The 12,583-nt window shown below is 40.4% G+C and overlaps 1 protein-coding gene across 2 annotated transcripts; it reads right to left on the bottom strand.

Moving 5' to 3' along the window:
* Positions 1 to 2,011: 2,011 nt before the first annotated feature.
* On the bottom strand, positions 2,012 to 5,133 carry id4 (inhibitor of DNA binding 4). 2 transcript variants are annotated; one of them, XM_077599598.1, is made up of 3 exons: positions 4,602 to 5,132; positions 3,911 to 3,976; positions 2,012 to 3,379 (listed from the first exon to the last, which is right to left on the bottom strand). In XM_077599598.1, the coding sequence occupies exons 1-2, from the start codon at positions 4,986 to 4,988 to the stop codon at positions 3,929 to 3,931; spliced, it is 435 nt and encodes a 144-aa protein (XP_077455724.1). In that variant the 5' UTR covers positions 4,989 to 5,132; the 3' UTR covers positions 2,012 to 3,379; positions 3,911 to 3,928. The 2 variants fall into 2 exon arrangements, with proteins under 2 accessions (XP_077455724.1, XP_077455723.1); XM_077599597.1 differs by lacking the exons at positions 2,012 to 3,379; positions 3,911 to 3,976 and adding an exon at positions 3,995 to 4,174 and having other exon boundaries at positions 4,602 to 5,133.
* Positions 5,134 to 12,583: the final 7,450 nt, after the last annotated feature.

The raw sequence follows: 12,583 nt of genomic DNA, 5'->3' as shown, positions 1-12,583 counted from the left end.
CTTTGCTATGGGCAGCTTTGTGTCAATTCCCACCTAGTGATGGTGGGGCTGTAAGTGGGAATAGTTGTCTCTCTCGGTGTGTGTCTTATGACTGACCAGGGACCAGTTTAGGGTGGAGCCCACCTTTCACCTGAAGTCAGCTGGGATAGGCTCCTGTCTTCCATGACCATAACAAGTATAACTGGTTTTAAAAATGAATGAATGAATTATATTTATAAATATACTGATGTTTGCAAAGCTATGGTATAGTACCTCTATATTGCTATACATGATAATATGTAGGTAAGTAGGCAGATAAGTAGGTAGGTAGATCGAAGCGAAAATGGCAATTAAAAATATGTCGACCATGATTTCAATGGATGACAATTCATTCATTCACTACCAAACATTGTGTCACAAGATATCCCCTTCATTCAAGTGCAACAGAACAATGTGTTTAATGTCTACATGAACACATACATTATAAAAAGTAAGATTAGATTCCCATCTTTCATCATAAAAATGTTTTATTCTGATCATTTTCATTCTTCAGTTATGAGCAATTAATCATCATAAGTAACATTGTTTATACGTCTTTGGTAGTTGGTGAGTTGAATGTGATACACCCAATAAATATAGTATTAGTACACTAATAATACGCGTAGTATTTGGGAATATCTGCTCCTTTTTTGCCCCACAGCAGGAAATATGGCGGTAACACTTTTATGTCCCTTTTAGGATTAGGCTTTTTTTCTTGAAAGAAAAAGTATTTATTTATCTTTGGATATATAGTGAAAATAAATGCACCAATTTCAAAATAAAAGCACTACATATATTGGCGGCACTGGTTGGATGTGGCAGTCAGGCCCAGGTCTGTTTTATCCATTAAGTGGTTAAAAGGAGGGGTAGAAATGACCAGTTTGTGCTTGTATTAAGAGTAAAAAGTATAAAATGTATACCTATACCACCATTTTGCCTCACCATTTTTAGTGTTGTTTCTTCTCATTTATCCATGCACAAAAATGCATCCCAAAGTCATTTATAGTTTTTAGTTAGAATTATTTTTAAATTTAAGAAGAAGCATGGCCAGGTTTGTCAACTGGGTTAGAGTTTGAATGTGAGTGATTTACAATCCTGATTACTAACTTTGTCTTTTCCAAAGTATCATGGAGTAAATAGCTGAAAAGGCCAGGCACATCCTGAAGGCCTGAATTGACTCTGCTCATAATAACATAATTGCGTTTAGAAGAGACTCGAGTGTCTTCATTTACACACAAATCTAAAATCAGTTAGTATTTAGGAGTGGAATTATAAGATACACACTTGAACTAAATAAATCAGAATTTGTGAACCATTGTTGTCCTGAAGAACATAATAATAATTTAGCCATAAAGTATTTTAAAGTTGGGCAGTAATTGTAAATAAATAATTTAAATAATGTTATTATTTTTAGTTTGAATTGTGTTGATTTTGCACTCATATTTAAAACTAATTTAGATTGTGTTAATTATTTTGATAGAAATGATCCATTAGTCTTTATTTTAGAGATATGGGTAAACTTTTAATTTGTTTTAAATTCTAATGTTCCTTCAAATCGTTGCTCTTTGGTCTCATTATTTGGATTGATCAAAAACATCAGGGTGGCCCGGCAGCTTGAGTGGTTACCACGTCAGCCTCACAGCTCTGGGGTCCAGGATTCAAATCTAGTCAGTCTACCTGTATGGAGTTTGCAAGTTCTCCCCGTGCTTGCGTGGGTACTCCGGTTTCCTCCCACATTCTAAAAACATGCATGGTAGGCTGATTGATTGGATACTCTAAATTGCCCCTAGGTATGAGTGTGAGTGTGAATGGTTATCTGTCTCCTCGTGGCTTGCGATTGGCTGGCCGCCAATTCAGGGTGTCCCCCGCCTCTGGCCTGGAGTCAGCTGAGATAGGCTCCAGCACCCCCACGACCTTAGTAAGGATGAAGTATGTACTTCAGAAAATGAATGAAAACATCAGACCTCCAGAGACAAATAATAAGACAGCCGAGTCCTTTCTTGAAATTTTAATTGTTTGACAGCTCCTCACAATCCAGTGAAGATCAATTCCAACAGTGCATTTGACAATCATGTACATGTGCCCTCCTACAGTGGTAAGAGGCTGGTGAGGTAAAATTGGTGTTCATTGTCGAGGAAAAAAAAAAATTACATATTCTGCTTCTGATATTAGTTGAGAATTGCTAAAAAAAACAAAAGTAAACAAATTGATTACAATATTTGTTCATGCAAAGTTTGTTTGCAATTAAATAAAAATAATATTAATCACAGTAGAATATCAAGCCGGGATTAAAATGTGTAAAAACTGCCAAACAAATCATGCAAGTAGAACAAACCAAAAGCCACTTCTTATCACTAAGTGAATTTTTAAATTAAACATTTTGTCCTGCCAGAAGTGCTGTGCGTAATGTATTTTTTTTTCAATAGGATGATGTAATAAGAAAAAAAAAAAAAAAGAAATTCAGTCTTTCTTTTCATAAAAATAAAAATAAAAGCATTTAGAGTAGCCAAGTTTCGATCGACTTATTGGACCAAATAGGTCAAGTGTCATAGTGAGTATAAAAACAACAAGGGAAAGTTGAGCAAATAAAAACATATCTACACAGGGAGGCTTGCTTCAGTGCACATTTGACATCTCTGCAATGAGCCTGACATGCTACATATTCAACTAGCCCAAAAAATGGCAAAGAGAGCTGATATGATGTGAGGACAAAACCACATTCACTAAGGACTTCCAAGTGGAAGCACAATATTTACAAAATGACCGACAAAACCATTAATAAAAATATCTTATAATTACAATAGTCTATGTGAGGCATATACGTGTATTCCTTTCACATATTTTTGTTTCCATAGAACATTTGTTTCTCTTCAATGTACAATTGTAATTGTTTTTCGAATTGAATTGTTCTTTATATTATCAAATATGATATGAACACAGGAAAGACATTCCTGTTCAACACAAATCATCTATTTTAAACAATAGATGTCCAAAATATATACAGCAGTGTTGTAGTTCAGTAAAGCTTTAATCTCACTTTTTCTCACAATTCGCAAAAAGGTTTTCATCTATTGGTTGTTTGTGGTTAGAGTTGAAAAAAAAATAATACTCAAAATGGTGACAATAATTTCATCTTTAAAAACAAATTTCTAAAAACGGGGCAGCATGTTTATTTGGGGCAACCAAAAGGGGAGACATCTTTATACTAATTCCATGCTCAATTGGAATAAAAATTGTCATTCTATTGAAGATTTTTTCTTTCCGGTAGTTTTCAAATTCCCTTGTGATTGTGCATCCAGTTGGCTGTGAGTCCCTGGCGAAGCTTTGCTGGCTTTGGAGCTGTTCTGTACAGCCTGCACACCTGTGGAGGGGGTGAATAGAGTTCGGGGGGTGAGCTTCAGAGCTCCAGACTGACTGGCGCCACCAACAAAACAGAGGCCATGCTTGATCAACAACCCAAAACAAACTAGGTCAAAATACATCCACACGGCTCGCTGGGTTAGTGGCCGAGGAACAGGCAGACCTCAGAAAGAACCGTAACCTCGAATGTGCCGATTTTAAACAGATGTTCTTGTGCTAACGTCAACACAGTTGGACTGAGAGTGACTACTAAAGACTCAAAAAGAGGCCAAATTGATGTTTGAACCCCAGTTTCCATTACGATTGCTTCACCGGCGACCGTTATTACACAAAGCACAGCCGTCTGTGTTCATGTTCCTCAGTTCTTCTTTTACTTACCAGCCAAGGGCCTGGGTTTACAACATTAATGTGTAATGCTCTCTGGGTATTTCGAGGAGGACGTTTCAGTCATTAAATCTCGGATTAATAAACGGAAGAATGTCTAAATGAAAACAATGCTAACTCGAATAATTATAATATTTAAAGCACTTACCTATGCGGTGCTTATACTTCAGCGGCATAAAATTGTATCCTCTGGCTTTTTGACAATTGACGTCAACTAAAAAGAAATACAAAGAAAATATCAATATGGTGTCTAACAGTTTCGCTGTATTAATTAAAGCAGTGGAAGTCGAAATAGATGTGTATGGTTGTCCTTTGTCTCCTTGTGCCCTGCGATCGGCTGGCCACCGATTCAGGGTGTCCCCCGCCTCTGGCCCGGAGTCAGCTGGGATAGGCTCCAGCACCCCCCGCGACCCTAGGGAGGATAAAGCGGTTCAGAAAATGAGCTGAGATGAGAAGCCGAAATAGACAATTGCAGCCCCAATTCGTTATTTTATGGCCTATTAATAACAAACTGTCCTTTTTTTCTCTCTGCGAATTGGAGTGGACTGCAGGCTCAGGCACTTGACCAGCCTTGGTTTGAGGTGGGCCTCTGACACACACTATTCATTATCATGCAAATCACAAAGCCCGCAATCAAGTGCGCAATCGAAGAAAAAAAAGCCAAATACGCCTTTCCTGTTCATAGTGTTGGGGACCATTACGTTTTGCTTAGTTGCATTTTACACATGATCTCGCTTCCATTGACGGGACAATGACAGATCGAGTATGACGCGCTTTGTCTGGGAGGCAAGTCGCTCACCATCTGGTCTGCCGTTAAAATATCCCCAAACAAGCCGTACCTGATGGTGGTCAATGTTGAGCACCGTGAGGGGCGTTCGGGCCGGGTTGGACGCAAGAGGAACGCACGGTCCGGTTCGCTGAGGCGGTTGTTTGTGGAGGGAAGGGTGCGTCTCCAGGGCCAACTGGAGGTCCAAAATATAGTCAATAACGTGCTGGAGGATTTCCACTTTGCTGACTTTCTTATCCTGCGGGATGGTGGGCACGAGGCGCTTCAGTCGGATGTAACAGTCGTTCATGTCGTACTGCAGGCAGTGCCGGTCGTCCTCTTCCATCCTGGAACGGGCGGCGGTGAGGCTCTGCTTGGTCAGATGGTGGAGAGAGAGCTTGCTAGTGGAGGAGGAGTGAGAAGAAGAGTCCTGGGGTGGCACGGGAGGGACAGCCTTCATCGTAGACAACGTGGAAATCAACGAATAAGATCAACGGTTCAAAAATTGACGATTTCTTTTTTTTTTCTACGGCGCGCTTCTAAGTGTTGATATCCCGTGAAACCGCGCAACTGCTCTCACTGTGTGCAGCCAAGGAGTAGATTGTGCGTATTTATAGACGAGAGGAGAAAAGAGGGGAGGTGCCAAGCCAGCACGCTGACACACGAGGGGCAGAAGCTGGTCAATCACTGGCGGGCAACCCGCTGCCCACCGAGCGAATCCAGCTGGAGTGGAGAGAGAAAAGGCGTGTCTCATCGAGAGTGTGCTGATAGTTACATTTCATTTTCACGTCTTTTTTTTTCATTTTCTGAATCGCTTTAGCCTCACTAGGGTCGCGGGGGGTGCTGGCGCCCATCCCAGCTGACTTTGGGCACCAGGCGGGGGACACCCTGAATCAGTGGCCAGCCAATCGCAGGGCACGAGGAGACAAACAACCACTCGTGCTCACACTCATACTTAAGGGCAATTCAGAGTGTCCAATCAGCATGTCTTTGGAATGTGGGAGGAAACCAAAGTACCCAGAAAAAAACCACACAGGCCCAGGGAGAACATGCAAACTCCACACAGGTGGACCGACCTGGATTTGAACCCAGGACCCCCACTGTGAGGTCAACGCCCTAACCACTCAGCCGCCGGGCCGCCCCTACATTTTATTTTCCTGGTATTAAATTCGGCTAAGAGAGAAAAAAATCTGCGTGTCTTTATAGTTAGTCTTTCGACAGGTTTGCCCTGATTTTTTTTGTGTGGCATGTTGACGAGGGCGATTAAGCTTGATACAGAAGTATAAATTGTCCTTGTTTTCATGTGACCACCGCAGTATAACACATTGTAGGATGGGAACTGCTGCTACCCTTTGCAGACTAATAAAAACCAGGCGGGGGACACCCTGAATTGGTGGCCAGCCAATCGCAGGGCACAAGGAGACAAACAACCACTCACACTCACACTCATACCTAGGGGCAATTTAGAGTGTCCAATCAGCCTATCATGCATGTCCTTGGAATGTGGGAGGAAACCAGAATACCTGGAGAAAACCCACGCAGGCAGAGAACATGCAAACTCCACACAGGTGGACCAACCTGGATTTGAACCCAGGTTGAAAGGTCTACCTAATATTGATTTTTCTTGTGTGGTGCTCATATTTATGCTCCTGGGTCCTTATATTTCACAAATTATCGCTTGCTTTCTGTAACTCCTATAACCACTTTTCACTTCGCAAATAATATTTTTATTCTGATATATTATATATTTAAATATTCCTGTATTTTCAAGATAACTGTTCTTTTCTGTTGTGCTGTATTACATATATTCAACCTATACGTATGTCATTTCTCATTCAGATCTCAGTTGACTTGTGTGATCCACCTGGATTCCTGCTCCCATTGAAAAGTAATCACACCCTAATTCAAATCTACAAACATGTTTTCTTTAAAATACCTGTTGTATGTATGTTTCTGGAATGGAAGAAAAAAAGGGCAAACATGAGTGTCTTGTTTAAAACTGGTTGCCGCCAGTTTTCTTTCTGCTTCTTCTTTAATTGTGGCTGTCATGGCTCTACTTCCCCAAAGGTTTATCATGGCGCTGACTAGGGACTGGTCCTTAGTAACTAGAGACTCATTACCAGGTAAGTTTGGTGGATGAACAACAACAAACAAAGGGTTTGTTGTGACCATTATGCATTGATAGATATTGAATTTCAAACTTCCAAACCAGTATTTTTTATTGAAATATTGTGAACCATTACATGCAGAGAGATTGCCATAAAACACGACTGAAAAATTCTTCTCTTTGTGGTATTTCAGCTAAACCTTCTTGTTTTAGCTCAATTGAACGTGGGCATAACATCTGGCCCATCTTGTTTTTTTGTGGAGAATCTCACAGCACCAATTTGGGAGCCTGACTATTCTGTGGTAAGCTGAGTGTACTCGTGTTATATTAACATCAGTGTGCACCTTGAGTGCAACATCCCATCTGCAAACATTTGAAACTTATTCTGGGTGTGACATCATCTTGATCTCAAAGTAAGACTAATCAGGATATACTAGTTTCATTATTTAGCCTTTCACTTGTCACTTTTTTAAAGAAGTACAAAATATAGTCTGCAATTGGCTAGCAAAGCCTGCCTCCTGCCCCTAGTTAGCTGAGATTGGCTCCAGTGCCCCTGCGACCCCCATGAAGACAAGCCGTACAGAAGATGAATGAAGTAAATATTATGGTCTGCTATCATTTCAAAGTCGCTTGCTGTACTACCTCATAGGAGCTTTAACATCAGTCCATGGTGGCCCCACTTGGCAGTGCTGAGTCACGGTTGTTAAACACACAGTTCCTCATTGCATCATTACACTCACATTTCATTCAATATGCACAATCCCTAAATTGTCACATTTATACAAAAAAATGATTCATTAAACATGATCATCGACTGTTAATTACCTACAAGAATGGTGTCAGCTGCCTCTGCTGTGGTAACTCACTTTTCATGATGTCGTTTGCACAACATGCTTATAAGTCCCCAATGGCCTCAAAGCTCAATACACAACTTCCCTATGTGTAATTTACACAGGTGCATCCACTATTTACTTTGTGCAACCTGAGTAACTGTCCTCACACATGCATATATATATATTTATATATATACACACCTATTTCCAAACAAATATATATGCTTGCATGACATTGCATATGAACAATTTCTAGGCAATACAAAAGTACCATGATATGGTTTAAATTTTAAAAACTCCAATTCAATATTAAAGCACAACTTCTGATTAAACCAAGTTGCTTATACATACTATGGCCTTGTCTACCTCCTGCCCCCTATAATTCAGAACATTAGTAGTACTTTCAGTTTCTGAGTTCCCCTTGTGTACACATAAAACACTCCTAACCTGGCATTTTGGATTTTCACTTAGTGCTGCTGGAGCCTGTTTGTAGTGCAAATGTTAGAGAACCAACAATAACAGACTTAAATTGAATTGAAGCATGGTGACTTTCCTGTGTGTGAGTGTGTGTGTATGGGGGGGGGGTATTCTTGCATTTGTTAGCTATAACAGGTGCAGCATTTTAACATCCTTGTTGTACGACACAGCCGCTCTCAACTCACAACCTACATCACTTTTACAAACTTTACGTATGTACCTGTATGTACATACTGTGTATGCATATCTACCTACCTACCTACCCACCTACCTACCCACCTACCTACCCACTTACCTACCCACCTACTCACCCACTTACCTACCCACCTACCTACCCACTTACCTACCCACCTACCTACGCACTTACCTACCCACCTACCTACCCACCTACCTACCCACCTACCTACCCACCTACCTACCCACTTACCTACCCACCTACCTACACACCTACCTACCCACCTACCTACCTACCTACCCACCTACCTACCCACCTATCTAAAACACCCAGGCACCCAAAATCACCTACCCACGCACCTACCCACCCACTTATCTACCCAACCAACCCAGCCAAACAACCACCCAGCCAAACAACCACCCACCCAACAATTTTATTGATCTTCTCGTGTTTACGGAGGTTTTTGTCAGATATTCTGGCTTCCCCCCACATACCAAAAATCTAATATTAAGTAAAATTAAGACAACAGTGTGTGGGAATGGTGGAATTTTATTTAAACTGACACCTGACTTGAGTGAACTGTACATTTTTAGGTCAACTGGAGTAGGGTCAATTTCAACACTCAAATTAGTGCCATAGAAAATGAACACTATACGTATTTGTGTCCCTGAATGTAGGAATGAGTAAAGTTAATTACATTAATCTCCCAAAAATGTCATTAATTTTAATGTATTAATGGAAAGCAATTCAGAGATAATCAAACATTTCGTATAGTGCTGAAAAATCACCTATTACCCATAAATGACAAACCATCTTTCTCCAAAGCTAATTGGAAATGATGATTACCATATTCTGGTCACACAGACTTATAAAATATGAACAGGAAAAAAAAACAAGGTTCCATTTACATGGCGACACTCTGATCAAATAAACATGAAGTGACCATTACAGTTTTGCATGCAAACGACAACATTCTCCGTTTGAATGATGACAGAATCAGAGCTGCCAACTACTATGACTCTTCCGTAGTTTACTACGCCAGACTAAAGACACATTTTGTATCTACACCATGTACAAAAAAATCAAGCGATGTTTTTTTTTAATTACCGTATTTTCTTGCATTTACGCCATATTTGGCGTTCAAAGAAATTATTACTGAATCAAAGGTAAGGTTCATATGCGCACAAATTAGACTTGACATGCACGAAACTGCAAGGTGACAAAGACGAAACGCCATTACGCAAGACAATGCAGATGATATGGTCATTTATTTCAAAATAGAGAAAATATAAGCAAATAAAACGCTAAATAAAATTTATTTTGACGTCTATGAATGAAATTCAAGAAAAAAATGACCCGTATCTTGCATAAAACGTGAAAAAACTCACTTACTTTTTCCTGCCGTTGCTCGCTCAGGGCGCCGCCATCTTGCCATACTTAAACGTGCTCTGACTGGCCAGACGCGATTAGCCTTGTTACATGTGTTTGTAGTGTTTACTATTTCAGCATGGCAGGTAAAAATTGTGAATCGGGGGGCATCTTATACGCGAGAGAAATTGTCAAATTCAACGATTTTAAGGGTACGGCTTGTACGCAGAGGTAGCTAATATGCGAGAAAGTACGGTAACATGAAATATGTGGCAATCCAGCCCTAGCCTTGCCTCGTGGTGTAGAGGTTCACTCTTCGGTGCGGGCAAGCGCGGGCTCGATTCCCGATGGTGGCGGTATGATTGTGAGTGTGGATGGTTGTTTGTCTCTCTGTGTGCCCTGCATCTGACTGGCAACCAGTCTATGGTGTAGTCTGCCTTTCGCCCAAAGTCTCCTAGGTTAGGCTCCAGGAACACCTGCAACCCTTTTGAGGATGCACGGTATGGAAGATGAATGAATGAAAAAATAATAATAAAAACAATATTATTATAACTTGTGCCAAATATATCATGCGGACCGCCTGTCTCATAGTAGTGACCTCAGGAGGGGAATAGCCAAAAGTCAGTGGGCATTTTAAAACACATTTTTCATAATTTCATAGACAATCACAAGCCTGCCTTTTGGCAATAAAGCTGCAGGTTACGTGGGAATGAACTGCGGCGATTTCTCTCAGTTCATCATATAAGCTTTCTGACGTCCCAAGACCATACACAGATATGTTTATCTGAGCCGCCCATCCTCTGCATGATAGGAAGAGAAACTTTTTTACTTAATAGAAGACGCACACTTGGTATGAGGAAATATAACAAACTGGGCAAAGAAGATGGATTTGGCAAACGACTTTTCCACAGTAAAAGGACTATCCATGTGTGTATATATTTTTAATTTAGATTATTATCATTCCCATTGTTTGCACAAATTTAAGCATTTCAATTAATACAATTTATAAATGGTCAGTGAGTGATAGCAGTGCATATATATTTATTTGATTATTTTTATAGTGGTTAGCAGTGTGTCTGCCTCACAGGTCTGGTGTGGACAGTTTGATCCCAGGTGGGTCCTCACTGTATGGAGTTTGCATGTTCTCCCTTGGGTTTTCTCCAGGTACACCGCTTTCCTCCTACTTCCCAAAAACATGCTTGGTAGGCTGGGTGAATGCTCTAAATTGCCCTTAGCTTTGAATGTGAGCATGAATGGTTGTCTGTCTCCTTGTGCCCTGCGATTGGCTGGCCACTGATTCAGGGTGTCCCCCACCTGGTGCCCATAGTTAGCTGGGATAGGCTCCAGCACCCCCTGCAACCTTTGTGAGGATAAATGGTTCAGAAAATGAATGCATGAGTAATTGTTGATTACAATTCTAGTAGGTGCATATGCAATACACAAATGACACTCAGTTTTACGTCTTTGCGTGTAACAGAAATAAGTTTTAAAAATGCCTTTTGAAAATTGAACACCCGGCCCGTTTTTATCAAGAAAGTTCCTATAGAGACATTCCTATTTTTCACGTGCTTTTCTTTCTAGGACAAAACTCCTCCTTCCCTTTCTCCCATTTTACTCTGGGAAACACCCACTTCCTTAGAATTTTTTGGAGGCATATCAGAAGGAATGCCATTCAACACATTCAGTGTCTGCCCTCAAATCTCTGCTGCAAACATGTTCCTATTGATTCTCTCAAAGAATTAATTGCTTCAAATAATCTCACCATCTGGTTGCAAAGGTCCCTTCCCAGGCGGAAGGTTTCATTGCCTAGGCTGGGGTCTATTCAAAGGCTTACATTGCTGTTATAGTGAAGAGAGGGGAGAAAGATAGAGAGGTGGCCAATGGTCGCCAGAAAGCTGAAAAGAGTAGGCAAGGAGGGAGGGACGACCGCCATCTGCTCCTTGCCTTTCTTATTGTTGACCTCAAACACCAACGGAGAGCCTCGATCTGTATGATCCAACAGACGACCAGTGGCAAGAATGTTACTGAGAGAAACACATTGGGACTAGTCAAAAATGAGCCTGCGACAAATACTCAAGTGTGACTTTTATGTGTTTTATATTCTCTCTGACTACTCTCTGTTATGTTTTTTTCTTTGAATACTATAAATATCTGAAAAATGATTAACAGATGCCTATTTAGCCAGTTGTTCTCTGTATTATTAGTTTTACTTTAAAGCATGTTTTTCCTAGTTTTTGATCAAATAAACTCTGCACCCTAAAATTGCAACATTAGTCCATTGTGGTTTTTTTTGGGGGGTGTATTTTTTGGCTCGTGTGACTTATAGTCTGAACAATATGATACATTGCTTTCATGAGGAAATGGCATCATTCGAATGAAGAGCATTGTCGTAGCGTTGAAAACGTTCATTGGGTCTTTTTCAGATGGATTGAATATATGATTGGATCAGTGCGTTACCATGTTTAGACAGTCCACTCAGGGTTACAACATTTAATTGGGGGCTTTGCATAATTTAATGCAGGCTAAAGGATAATGTGCCTGAGTGGATCCATAAACTGTTATCTGTCAAAAGTTTTATGTGTTTTGCATACAGTAGTATGGAATTTCTACTTTAAAGCCCAAAATCCACAAAAGGATGAAAAGATTTTCAAATGGGACGTTTCATGAAAAATTGGTCTCGAGTCCATACAGATTTATTTGTATGGGGAGAAGCAGCGGAGCCTGAATTCTGAATTAATAGATGTGGCACAAGAAAGGCTTATTTTCAGAGGAAGGGCTCAAAGTAGCCTGTGTGCCATTTGTTCCCTGAGAAGGCAGCCTGCGAGCTAATGTTTGCAATGCAAGAAGGGAGGCCATCTCTTATGGTTCAGGACCAAAGCCAGTAGACTTTTTCTTGAGATGAGAACACTCTTTTTCCCTGCTAATATTTAGCTCCTTCAAATGTTAATGCAAATGATAGCACAACTTTAGAAATGCATTTTAGATCTCAAGCATTTGTTCACCAGATGAAAGTGTCTATAAACAGGAAGAGTGGGTGAAGCTTAAAGCACAATTTCAATGTCGTGCTCCCATTCTACTTTGTGTTTTATTATCTC

This window comes from Stigmatopora argus, chromosome 4 (genome assembly GCF_051989625.1).
Source record: "Stigmatopora argus isolate UIUO_Sarg chromosome 4, RoL_Sarg_1.0, whole genome shotgun sequence".
NCBI lineage: Eukaryota > Metazoa > Chordata > Actinopteri > Syngnathiformes > Syngnathidae > Stigmatopora > Stigmatopora argus.
This window is presented reverse-complemented; position numbering and strand designations above follow the sequence as displayed.